This window comes from Ctenopharyngodon idella, chromosome 8 (assembly GCF_019924925.1).
Source record: "Ctenopharyngodon idella isolate HZGC_01 chromosome 8, HZGC01, whole genome shotgun sequence".
Taxonomy (NCBI): Eukaryota; Metazoa; Chordata; class Actinopteri; order Cypriniformes; family Xenocyprididae; genus Ctenopharyngodon; species Ctenopharyngodon idella.
Window position 1 is genome coordinate 34,551,810 of NC_067227.1, and position 12,545 is coordinate 34,564,354.

General features: G+C 35.4%; 1 protein-coding gene across 28 annotated transcripts in view; it reads left to right on the forward strand.

The window, feature by feature from the left end:
- LOC127517456 (rasGAP-activating-like protein 1) overlaps positions 1 to 12,545 on the forward strand; it is a 202,545-nt gene that overhangs the window by 29,091 nt on the left and 160,909 nt on the right. For 18 of the 28 annotated variants that reach the window (XM_051903139.1, XM_051903135.1, XM_051903138.1 and 15 more), the window contains exons 4-8: positions 762 to 823; positions 6,445 to 6,574; positions 6,833 to 6,914; positions 8,446 to 8,586; positions 10,174 to 10,265. The exons of 4 other annotated variants lie outside the window; for them this stretch is intronic. In XM_051903139.1, coding sequence (XP_051759099.1) covers positions 762 to 823; positions 6,445 to 6,574; positions 6,833 to 6,914; positions 8,446 to 8,586; positions 10,174 to 10,265 — 507 coding nt within the window. The remainder of the gene's footprint in view (positions 1 to 761; positions 824 to 6,444; positions 6,575 to 6,832; positions 6,915 to 8,445; positions 8,587 to 10,173; positions 10,266 to 12,545) is intronic. 6 more of the 28 variants (XM_051903144.1, XM_051903157.1, XM_051903142.1 and 3 more) reach the window with 4 other exon arrangements.

The following is a 12,545-nucleotide window of genomic DNA, read 5'->3' on the forward strand; positions in this document are numbered from 1 at the left end:
AATAAATGACTGTATATTCATTTTTGGGTGAATGAACCCCTTAAGCACAAACTCTCCAGTAAATGTATCTTGATTTAAGAATGTTTAGATATTTGTGCAGGAAAACGAGACTGAAACACTGAAGAAGAAAATCATTTTTAAATCATTACACTATCTTTCCATTGCACAGAAGGTTCTTTACATTATTAAAATGTTCTTCAAACATGGTTCTTTCGAGATCTGTTCACTGAAAGATTGTTTGTGGAACCAAAATGGTTCTTCTCTGGCATCACTGAGATGAAAAAATAAACCTTTTGGAACCTTTATTTTTAATAGTGTAGATTGTATCATTCTTAGAAGAAAAAGTTCTATATGGAACCTTAAAGGTTCCATCAGGTGCTTCATAAACAGAACATTTTATGGGTTCCATCATGGGATCATTTGATGGATTTATTTTTATTTCTTTTTTATATGAATTAAACAGCTCATAAACATACTTCATCACTAGAAATATTTGAAAAAACCCACTAAACATGAAAGTATTGTGCAATCATTTAAGACATTTCTCCTTTTTGGCATAAAGGCTTCTTTAAAATTGAGTCAAGAACACTACAGTTCTATATTGAACCCCACTGAAACTTTCTTTAAAAGTGTAGATCTGTCTGTTTATCTGTCTGTGAATCTGATTGTACATCCTGAAAGAGCTGATGATCATGATGGTGGTTTAATATGGAGAACGTCTGAACATTAACATGCATCTGATGTTGTGTTTCATGCCACAGTCATGATGACGTCATTGGTAAAATCTCCCTGAGTAAAGACGTGATCGCTGCTCAACCCAAAGGTAAGTGTGTGCTGTTGTAAGACCTTATATATACAAAGACAATGCACTCATATTACTGAGAAAGTGCAACACGCAATATGGCGCAATAAGTCCCGCCTTCTAAACAAAAGAGCCAATCACCAGTTGGTAAAGTCATCGCATCACTGCAGCTGCTGTTAGAAGTCAGTGTTCTGCTTATGACATTCACTTTGGTTGGTCCAGCCTGAAAATTGCAGTCATGATTTGACAGTTTTTGTCAGATTTCATTGCCGATTTCAAAAATTATGAAATTTAATCGTAAGCTTGGTGAACAACTTTGGAGAATCTGATGTTTCCCCATTCAAAGAGCTGCACTGCGTGACTGAAATAGCTGCCCGAAAGATGGCCACCGAGTGAAATGGCTTGCCTTAAAATTAAAATTTCCTGATAATTTACTCACCCCCATGTCATCTAAGGTGTTTCTGTCTTTCTTTCTTCATTTCGAAAAGAAATGAAGGTTATTGAGAAAAACATTCCAGGATTTTTCTCCTTATAGTGGACTTCACTGGGGTTCAACGGGTTGAAGGTCCAAATGTCAGTTTCAGTGCAGCTTCAAAGAGCTCTACATGATCCCAGACGAGGAATAAGAGTCTTATCTAGAGAAACCATCGGCCATTTTCTAAAAAAAAAAAAAATTATATACTTTTTAACCACAAATGCTCATCTTGCACTGCTCTGTGATGCTCCATGCATTATGTAATCACGTTAGAAAGGTCACGTGACGTAGGTGGAAGTACCGATCCAGTGTTTACAAAGCGAACGTGCAAAGACTAAGTCAAACGGCCTTTACAAAGAGAAGGTAAAACAATGATGTCGGGCGATTTTGAAGTTGGAGGAGAAAATGAGATGGAGTTTTTCACCCTACCACGGTACTTCTGCCTACGTCCACATTATTTTTTTTAGAAAATGGCTGATGGTTTCTCTAGATAAGACTCTTATTCCTCGTCTAGATCGTGTGGAGCTCTTTGAAGCTGCACTGAAACTGACATTTGGACCTTCAACCCGTTGAACCCCAGTGAAGTCCACTATATGGAGAAAAATCCTGGAATGTTTTCCTCAAAAACCTTCTTTTCTTTTCCACTGAAGAAAGAAAGACATGAACATCTTGGATGACATGGGGGTGAGGAAATTATCAGGAAATTGTGAACTAATCCTTTAAAGGGACTGAAGTTAGATGTAAGAGAGGACGGGGAAGATGAATGTAGACTGCTTTCACATCAGAAAGTCTGAGCCTTATTTCTGACCTTTACAGTTATATGAGACATAAATCTGTGTTGAGTTGATGTTTGGGTTGATGTTGTTTTCTTGTTATTACATTTTTTTTATTTATTTATTATTGGATTTTTCTCCACGGAATAACAAGAGTACAGAAAACACCCAACCGATGCAAATTAAAATTCTGATTATTTACCCAATTAACAAAACATAAACACTATATCTATATTTAAAATTATATGTACGTGAAAGTAAATCAGCCAGAACATTGTCAAAACAGGGATGTCATATCTTATCAAATATATACAGTGAATATGATTCTTTGTTATTTAATGTTACTTTCATGATTTATTCAGAACATTTCCGTGAACTGATTTGCATTCATCCTCCACACATGCAAGATAAAATGTACAAAGCTTTTAATACCCAATCTCACTTCCCATTTCTTTAAAAATAAATAATTTTGAACTTCACCGAGAAGATATTCTTCTTCAGTGCACACAGAACCAGCTGCCATTTCTAAAAATATGATTTGTGCAAAACAAAATTCTTAAAGAGAGAAGGGAAGTGGAACCCACACGAACCTAAAGAGTAATATATAAAAAAAAAAAAAAAAACAGGAAGTGACTGAATAATACATATTTAAAGTCATGCATTCAAATCAGTGTTATTTTATAATATTGTAGTTTGCTTTTTTAATTTTCATTAAAGTGTATCAGTTGTGTTTTTTTTTGCCATTTTTATTATTATCTAAATATATCTGTATAGTTTATAAGTAATTTTTATTTCAGTTTTAGTTATTTAGATGAAAATGAGAAATGTTGCCATGGCAGATAGATGAAAAAAACTACAGAAACTGAAATAATTTGACACAATCATCAATGAATTAACTATGAAAGTGAATGCGGTGTTTAAAATCACGCGTGGAGACGAGGAATGATTATTATTTTCCAGCTTCATCCTGAAGTAATTCCCTCAGTGCTGTTCTCAGCTGAAACAGAGGAGTTTTTAGTTATTATGGGCGCACGCATGATGTATTAGCGACCACGCCACCCCACAGTGGGTTTCATGTCTTCCCAGCATGCACTTGCCCTGCATGAATCACTGCAGCCTGTCATGACTGACTCACCCCTCACCCACGGGATCATGGGAAGCGTTCGGCTCTGTAAAGCTCTCAGATGGGAGATTTATTGTAACTGTAAACTGTACTGGCGTCCTCCTGCTGGACCTGCTCTGGTTTAAAATCATGCCTGCGTTCACATTAGCATACGTTCATACTATGTTTTTGCTGTGCATGATTATGTGAATTTTTTTGTATGCATGTTTGCAAACACTCAGACGACATACTGTATACAGCCAGAGCACATGCACGCTGTATCCCACAATGCAGTATGCACAACAGTGTGACAGGTGAACTGCGAGTGATGTCACTGTTTTTAACATCTCCTTTTTGACTTATTTTTGATCATACAGCCAAAAGACTTTTGCAGAACCTCTTAAATGTGACAAAAGTGGGTTTACTGTATGCAAAACCTTTTTAGAGCTGCTGCATTTGTCATGTAATGATTCACTTCATGAATTCTGAATACTGATTTTATATAACATGCAAAACAGTATATTCATTGATTCATGTTCAGACAGTGGTGTGCTGCATTAACCTTACAAGATTACATGTTTAATCATACCGTTATCATCTCAAAAATATTAATCATTACAAATGAGATTAAATATTTAGCATGTTTAATGTAATATAAAGTAATGGTTATTATAGTTAACTAAAACTAAAGCCATAAAAAACATTTTCTTTACTTGAAATAAAATAAATGTTAACTGACTAATTAAATGTATTATATTTCAAGATTTTTATTTAGTTTATCTTGATGTACATAAATAAAATAAATAGTTAAAACAAAACCTAAATAAAAATTAATAAAAAAAATATATAGACATATTAAAAAAACATATACTAAATAAAAATATATATAAAAAAACATAAACTAATAAAAATTCCAAAAACAACAAAATTACTAAGATTTTAAAATATATATATTTTAAATATTTAACTTTTAATTCAGTATAAAATTATGAATCAAGATGTTAAAGTTCTCAGGTTATTATAGTTAACTAAAACCATAAAAAAAAAACATTTTCTTTACATTAAATAAAATGAAATATTTAAAAAATAAATAAATGTATTATATTTAAGTTCGTTGCTAAAGCAAGATTTTCATTTAGTTTATCTTGATAACTAAAACAAAAACTAAATAAAAATTAATAAATATATATATATAGACATTTAAAAACATATTCTAAATAAAAAATATTTAAAAAAAACTAATAGTAGTAACTAAAGTTATGTAACTAAATTACTAAAATTTTAAAATAATAAAAAATATATAATTTTTAATTCAATATAAAATTATGAATCAAGAAGTTAAAATTCTCAGGTTATTATAGTTAACTAAAACTATAAAAAAAAACATTTTCTTTACATTAAATTAAATAAATGTTAACTGAAATAAAATAACATAAAAGACTTAAACTTGTTCTATTTCAGCTATTTTCAGTAGGTGATATACTGAAATAACTAAAATTAAAACTGAAATTAAAATACACTGAACAAAATTATAAACGCAACACTTTTGTTTTTGCCCCCATATTTCATGAGCTGAACTCAAAGATCTAAGACTTTTTCTATGTACACAAAAGGCCTATTTCTCTCAAATATTGTTCACATATCTGTCTAAATCTGTGTTAGTGAGCACTTCTCCATTGCTGAGATAATCCATCCACCTCACAGGTGTGGCATATCAAGATGCTGATTAGACAGCATGATTATTGCACAGGTGTGCCTTAGGCTGGCCACTCTAAAATGTGCAGTTTTATCACACAGCACAATGCCACAGATGAGGGAGCGTGCAATTGGCATGCTGACTGCAGGAATGTCCACCAGAGCTGTTGCCCGTGAATTGAATGTTCATTTCTCTACCATAAGCAGTCTCCAAAGGCGTTTTAGAGAATTTGGCAGAACATCCAATCGGCCTCACAACTGCAGACCACGTGTAACCACACCAGCCCAGGGCCTCCACATCCAGCATCTTCACCTCCAAGATCGTCTGAGACCAGCCACCCGGACAGCTGCTGCAACAATCGGTTTGCATAACCAAAGAATTTCTGCACAAACTGTCAGAAACCGTCTCAGGGAAGCTCATCTGCATGCTCGTCGTCCTCATCGGGGTCTCGACCTGACTGCAAGTCGGTTGCAACGACATCTGATGGCGTCTGGCACTTTGGAGAGGTGTTCTCTTCACGGATGAATCCCGGTTTTCACTGTACAGGGCAGATGGCAGACAGCGTGTGGGTGAGCGGTTTGCTGATGTCAACGCTGTGGATCGAGTGATGGCGGTGGGGTTATGGTATGGGCAAGCGTATGTTATGGACAACGAACACAAGTGCAATTTATTGATGCCATTTTGAATGCACAGAGATACCGTGATGAGATCCTGAGGCCCATTGTTGTGCCGTTCATCCACGACCATCACCTCATGTTGCAGCATGATAATGCACGGCCCCATGTTGCAAGGATCTGTACACAATTCCTGGCAGCTGAAAACATCCCAGTTCTTGCATGGCCAGCATACTCACCGGACATGTCACACTTTGAGCATGTTTGGGATGCTCTGGATCGGCGTATACGGCAGCGTGTTCCAGTTCCTGCCATTGAAGAGGAGTGGACCAACATCCCACAGGCCACAATCAACAACCTGATCAAGTCTATGCGAAGGAGATGTGTTGCACTTGGTGGTCACACCAGATACTGACTGGTTTTCGGACCCACCAATACAGTAAAACTGCACATTTTAGAGTGGCCTTTTATTGTGGCCAGCCTAAGGCACACCTGTGCAATAATCATGCTGTCTAATCAGCATCTTGATATGCCACACTTGTGAGATGGATGGATTATCTCGGCAATGGAGAAGTGCTCACTAACACAGATTTAGACAGATTTGTGAACAGTATTTGAGAGAAATAGGCCTTTTGTGTACATAGAAAAAGTCTTAGATCTTTGAGTTCACCTCATGAAAAATGGGGGCAAAAACAAAAGTGTTGCGTTTATAATTTTGTTCAGTGTATATGAATTAAAAATTTCTAAAACTTATATTAAAATGAAAACAGAAAAGAAAAAATCTAAATATAACCTGCAGTGCATTCAGGCTGTATACGGCACATTCTGGCAAATGCAAACTAAATCATTTAAATACTGAGAAAAAAAAAAAAAAAAAGTGAACGCATGCTGTTCTGAATCTGAACAAACCCAATGGCTGTTGTGTAGTTCAGATCTGTGCTTATCATCTCAACTCTCTTCCTGACGTGTGTTCTTCCTGCAGGCTTGGATAACTGGTTGAATCTGAGCCGTGTGGATCCAGACGAGGAGGTTCAGGGTGAGATTCATCTGGCTCTGGAGCTTCACAGAGACGCTCAGAGAACCTGTCTGCACTGCCACGTCATCGAGGCTCGGTGAGCGTCTCGCTTTCCTTCCGCTTCAGTCAACCTGTGCTTCCTGCAGTCAGACGCTTGATGAGTTCTGCATTTCTCTGGCTTGTTTCCTGATCTAGCTTTCTAATAAACCTGCCATTGTATATTATGAATGTGACGGATCGCTTTTGTTCCTCTATTGTAAAGCAACTGCTCAATGCATAAATCTCTATTAATCATTCAATTGTAGTGTGAAAACGTACCGTGAGTGTCAGTCTGAATTGTTTGTGTTGGTTGCAGTGATTTGGCTCCTCGTGATATTTCCGGTACCTCTGATCCGTTCACCAGAATCATCTACAACAACCTCAGCGCTGAGACATCGGTGAGACGACGAGTCTTCATCTATACTCAAGACAGACAAAAACATCATTAAAGCCCATGAAAGTGGCTATTTCACCATTTCTAAGTCTTCTGAAATCATCTGATGATCACTTTATATGAGGAACAGACCTCAATTTAAGTCACTAAAAAGGCTTTTTCTCCACTGAAGCTCATTCTTTTGCATGTTCAAATCTAAAACATTCACAATTCATTCAATAACCGGCAGTTAGTGTTCAGTTTTTACTTTCCTCCTCCTCCTCCTTATATTAGGGCTGCAGGGTTTTGGGAAAAATTTTTTTTTTTTTTTTTAATATTTTCTGATAAAATCTTACTTTAAAAAGTTCCATGTTTGCTGTTCTTTGTTTGTAGGGCTGCACAATATGGTCAAAAATATAGTGATTATATATTAATATGACTATAAAATAATAATACCATTCATTATCATCAAATTTTTATAGTGGTTATTGTTATTATTACTAAATAAAAGTATTAAACAGTATAAAAAATATTACTATTAATAATAAAATATTAAAATAATAATTATTGTACAACTGTAAAATTATAATACTAATATGACTTCATGTCTTTTGCTGTGCTTGATTGTAGGGCTGCATAATTTAGCAAAAATGTTATTATATCAATATAACTGTAAAATAATTCTTATTTTATGACGATGAAGATGTTTATTATTATTACTAAATACAAGTATTAAACAATAATATAAGAAAAAAATATTGTAATATTTCACAGTAAAAAAAATGATTATTTAAGAAAAATATAAGAATTATTATTATTTTATTTTTGAGTGCAAATTTAAAATTATAATACTAATATTTATGACTTCATATCTTGCTTTGCACGTTTGTAGGGCTGCAAATGCAGTTTTTTGGGATTATATATCAATATGACTATAAAATAATTATTTTATGTTGATGATGATGATGATTACTAAATACAATTATTAAACTATATAAGAAATACTACTATTGTAATATTTTACTGTGAAAAAAATAATAGAAAAATATAATAATTATTATTATTTTTGAGTGCAACTGTAAAATTACAATACCAGTATTTATGACTTTATATTATTTATATTATATTTATATTATTTTTTATATATTTTTATATTATATTATATTTTTTATATTATTATTTTATATTAGTTTTTATATTATTATTAAAAAAAACTGCAGGGAGCCTCTCTTTTGTTGACAACAGCTGTTTATACGTGCTTCTCATTACAAGTTTATGAACATGGTTGGTGCATGTTTCGTTTTCAAATGCATGTAATAAATGAGCCAAACTCAGAGCAGATGCAGATGGAGTTTGTGTGGAGCAGCATTGTGTGAGACACTGACAAAAACACCGGATCATGAGCTGCTCAGAATGATATCGTCCACACCATGTTAATATAGTTATATTTGTTGTTCTTGGTGTGAATGGGTCTTTATAATTCATAAACATAAACGTGTCTTGCTGTATGCATCGTAATATTAGGCAGCTTAGTTTAACGAGTGTGTTTTCTCTAGATCATAAAGAAGACGCGGTTCCCGCACTGGGATGAGACTCTGGAGTTGTGTTTGGATGAAGGTGGTGATGATGAGGGTGGAAGCGTCACAGTGGAGGTCTGGGACTGGGACATGGTGGGCAAGAATGACTTTCTGGGAAAGGTGAGGTGACAGTCAGTCCGTTGCTTAAATAAATTGTCACCAGCTATGTTCCATACACGTATTTTTATGCAAATTTTGGGACATTGCTTTTAAAAAAAACGATGGATGGAAACACCAAGATGCAAATAAAATCTTAAAATGTGCATAAAAAATGTGTGCACTCAATTAAGGTGGATCAGTTTTTTATTTGATAAAAAAACGTGCATAAACTATGATGAAAACGCATTTTTGCAGCAGCTTTGCTCCAGTTTTCCAGGAAGTGATGATTCTGTACTCTAGAACACATGGAATGGAAATGGTGCTTTATTTGCAAATGTTTTATATGCGATATTTCAATTTTTTTGTTATGCAACTTTGAATGGAAACATAGTTTCTCTTGATGCTGAAGTGCTGAATAATGAGATTTGCAGAACCAGTCAGAGCTCATCGTAAACACACGACACTCGTTTCAGAATGAACTCATTGTGTTTCTAATGACTCTGTGAACATTAAAGGAGACCTACAATGCCCCTTTCACAAGATGTAATATAAGTCTCTGGTGTCTCCAGAATGTGTCTGTGAAGTTTCAGCTCAAAATACCCCACAGATCATTTATTATAGCTTGTCAAATTTGCCCCTATTTGGGTGTGAGCAAAAACACGCCGTTTTACTGTGTGTCCCTTTAAATGCAAATGAGCTGCTGCTCCCGGCCCCCTTTCCAGAAGAGGGCGGAGCTTTAACAGCTCTTGCTTCGGTCGCTCAACAACAACAAAGCTGGAGAATTTCACGCAGCCAAAATGACGACGGTGTTCGGCCTTACATTGTTCAAACCGGAGTCGACACTGATGGAGAGACTCAGGAAGAAGTTACAACTTTTAGACGTTTCTGAATGGTTAGTGGATAAATTTATGTAGTTGCTGTGGAGTTGATTCAACTCATCGACTAGCATGTGCCGTCATGTTAATCTTTTGTGCAAATCCAGCGTTGAATTGACCCTCGTTTGTAAAGCAGTCCGGCGTAAAATGACGCCATTTACTACAACAACTCTTCCTCTTCTCTAAAGCAGCAGAACATGGCCTCGCCCCCTTTGTTGCATGTTCTCGGGGGCGGGGTTTATGTAAATTTTAGGGTTAGTGATGTCACCACCCCGGAAAGATGTTCATTGTAGTCCCTACCAGCCGTTAAAAAGCGATTTCTGTAAAAGAAAATATCTCCCTTTGCATTGAACTTTGGGCGTCGTAACTTGCAATCAGGCTAGTGTTCACTGTGAAAAGTGCTGTTTGCGTCTCTGACAGTAATGAATACAGGACTCCATCAAGAAGCAAGACTGAACAACACTCTCATTTAGATTGCTGTTTATGCTCAAACAGCAACATTACACACTAACTAAGGTTAAAAAAGGGAAATCATAATCAACCACCCCACATCGACCCTCTTTTCTCTCCAATCCTGTATGACATTCTGTTTCCTGTGTAAAACAAAAGCATATTATTGTTAGCACCAGTAAATGATAACAGAATTGTTATTTTGTGGTGAATTGTTTGCAGTGATAATGTGTTTGGATGATTTTTACTTACTGAATGCATGTGTTTGTGTTGGTTTGCACAGGTGGAAATCCCTCTGTCCTGTCTGCACAGATCGCCTCTGCTGCAGGGCTGGTTTCGTCTGATGCCGCTGGGAAACACGGAGGACGATGCAGGGTGTGTGTGTGTGTGTGTGTGTTTTACAGTGTAGTCACATTCATTAGCAGGTGTGTTTGAGATGGTAATGCTGCTTCAGAGATTGTTGTCTTTGTTTTGGCTCATGTTTTAATGACGAGCTGCTTCCAATGATTTTGTGCCTCTTTGGGATGGCAACACAAGATGCCGTTCACTTGCAGAACGGAAGCTTCTGGAGGGCACATAAGTCTGGAGTGGCTAGTTTAGGTATAGGGGTGCAGATCCAGTGATTTTTCTGCAGGCAAACATCATTCCTGGCTGTCCTGAAAGGCATTATGGTTGAGCTGAATGGAGAAGTTGTGATTAAGTGTTGGGTTTCCCTTACGAAAAAGAAGTTTATTTAAGTGTGCTATTAGCATACTTCTTTTAAACTAAAAATAAGAAAGTATACTTTCAGGCTACTTTTTATATACTTTTCAGAAATATACTATGTACTTCTGAGAAATATACTAAGAAAAGCCATATGGCATATTGGCCATTGGCATATATTTGGACTCAGTCTTTGATCGAGATATACTTAAAAGTATAGTATAAAAGTACATTGTTTGAAAATATTGATTTATAAAGAAAACAGATATATTCCTATTTCTGAATATCTGGATTTTTGTGTAGGCTAGTCCACTGGTAGTGTACATGGGAATTTACTTCAAATCCACTTCACTCTTTCCTCGCCGTTGACTGAATTTTCAGGCTATGCATGGTAGGGGGCGCTGTTACGCATCTTGTGAAAGAGTACAGAATCTCCGGATCAAAATGCAGGAGCAGGAGAAGAAGAAGCTGAAACAAGCGATAGAAGATTACTCACGCAAATATAAAATAAAGCGATCATCTAACATTAAACAGCATATAAATCAAAACTGCTAAACGTTATGTGGACTATGAAGCTTTGGGGGTGTTTATGGACTCGTTCAACTCCACCTGTGTTTGATCATTGTTCTGAATCCCATCCAGGCATAGCCTTTGACAAAAATGCAATTTTGTTTAAAATGTTTCCTTTTTTTTTAAATGAAACTTACCCACATTTAAGTGTTGATAAAAAAGGATTCATGAAGCTAGAATAAAATGTTTTTAAAATGGAAAGAGTTAAAGTACAGGAATTTCAAGTATAAAATATAATACCTAAATAGGAACATAGTATGCTTAAAGTGCAAAAATAATATATAAAAAGTCAACTATAAATGTGATGCCCTGTTCACTTAAAGAAAACTTACAAGTATACTTGCACTAAACTAGTAGTTTACTGAGAGTATATTTCAAAGTGTACTTTTCTATACTAAAAATGTACTACTAGTATTAAAATAGTAAACTACTAGTATACTTATAAGTTCACTTGTAGTACAGATGCAGTACAAATGAGAAACGAAGCTGTAAAATAGTTGTGTACTAAAAGTTTACTACACTCATAGTACACTTAAACATATACTTCAATTGGGCCAATTTAGTCCCAAGCAGTATTAAAATAAAATTTACTACTAGTACATTGATACTAGTATACTTACTACATAAAGTATACTTGATAAAATGAACTTGAAGTATACTTCTTTTTCGTAAGGGTGGCTGAAACCTCAAGCTTGAGTTGAAGGTGATGGTCCTTCATCCAGCAAGAAATGTCTGTCAGGCTGAGATGTGAGCAGCTACCGTTGGGCCGTCTGGCTGGAATGAGAGGTTGTTGTGTTTCATCAGCATAGCAGTGATAGGAAAAGCCATGTTTGTCTAAATGATAGATCCTAGTGATGTAATTATATGGAGAAGAAAAGCGGTCCAAGCACCGAGCCCTGAGGCACCCCAATAGCTAGATGTTGTTACTTAGACACCTCACCACTCCAAAATACCCTGAAGGACCTACCTGAGTAACATATCTATCAAGTCCAGTTAAGACATTTGTAAAATTACAAACATCATACAAAATTTATTAGCACATTGTAGACATTCATATCCAAAAAACCCCTCATAATTGACATGTTCATACACTGCAAAAATGTTTTTTACTTACTATTTTTGTCTTGTTTTCCATTAAAAATATCTAAAAATTCTTCAATCAAGATACATTTGCTTGAAAAGCAAAATGACTGAAGATACTAAAGGATTAGTTCACTTTCATATAAAATTTTCCTGATAATTTACTCACCTCCATGTCATCCAAGATGTTCATGTCCTTCTTTCTTCGGTCGAAAAGAAATTAAGGTTTTTGATGAAAACATTCCAGGATTATTCTCCTTATAATGGACTTCAATGGCTTCCAAACGGTTGAAGGTCAAAATT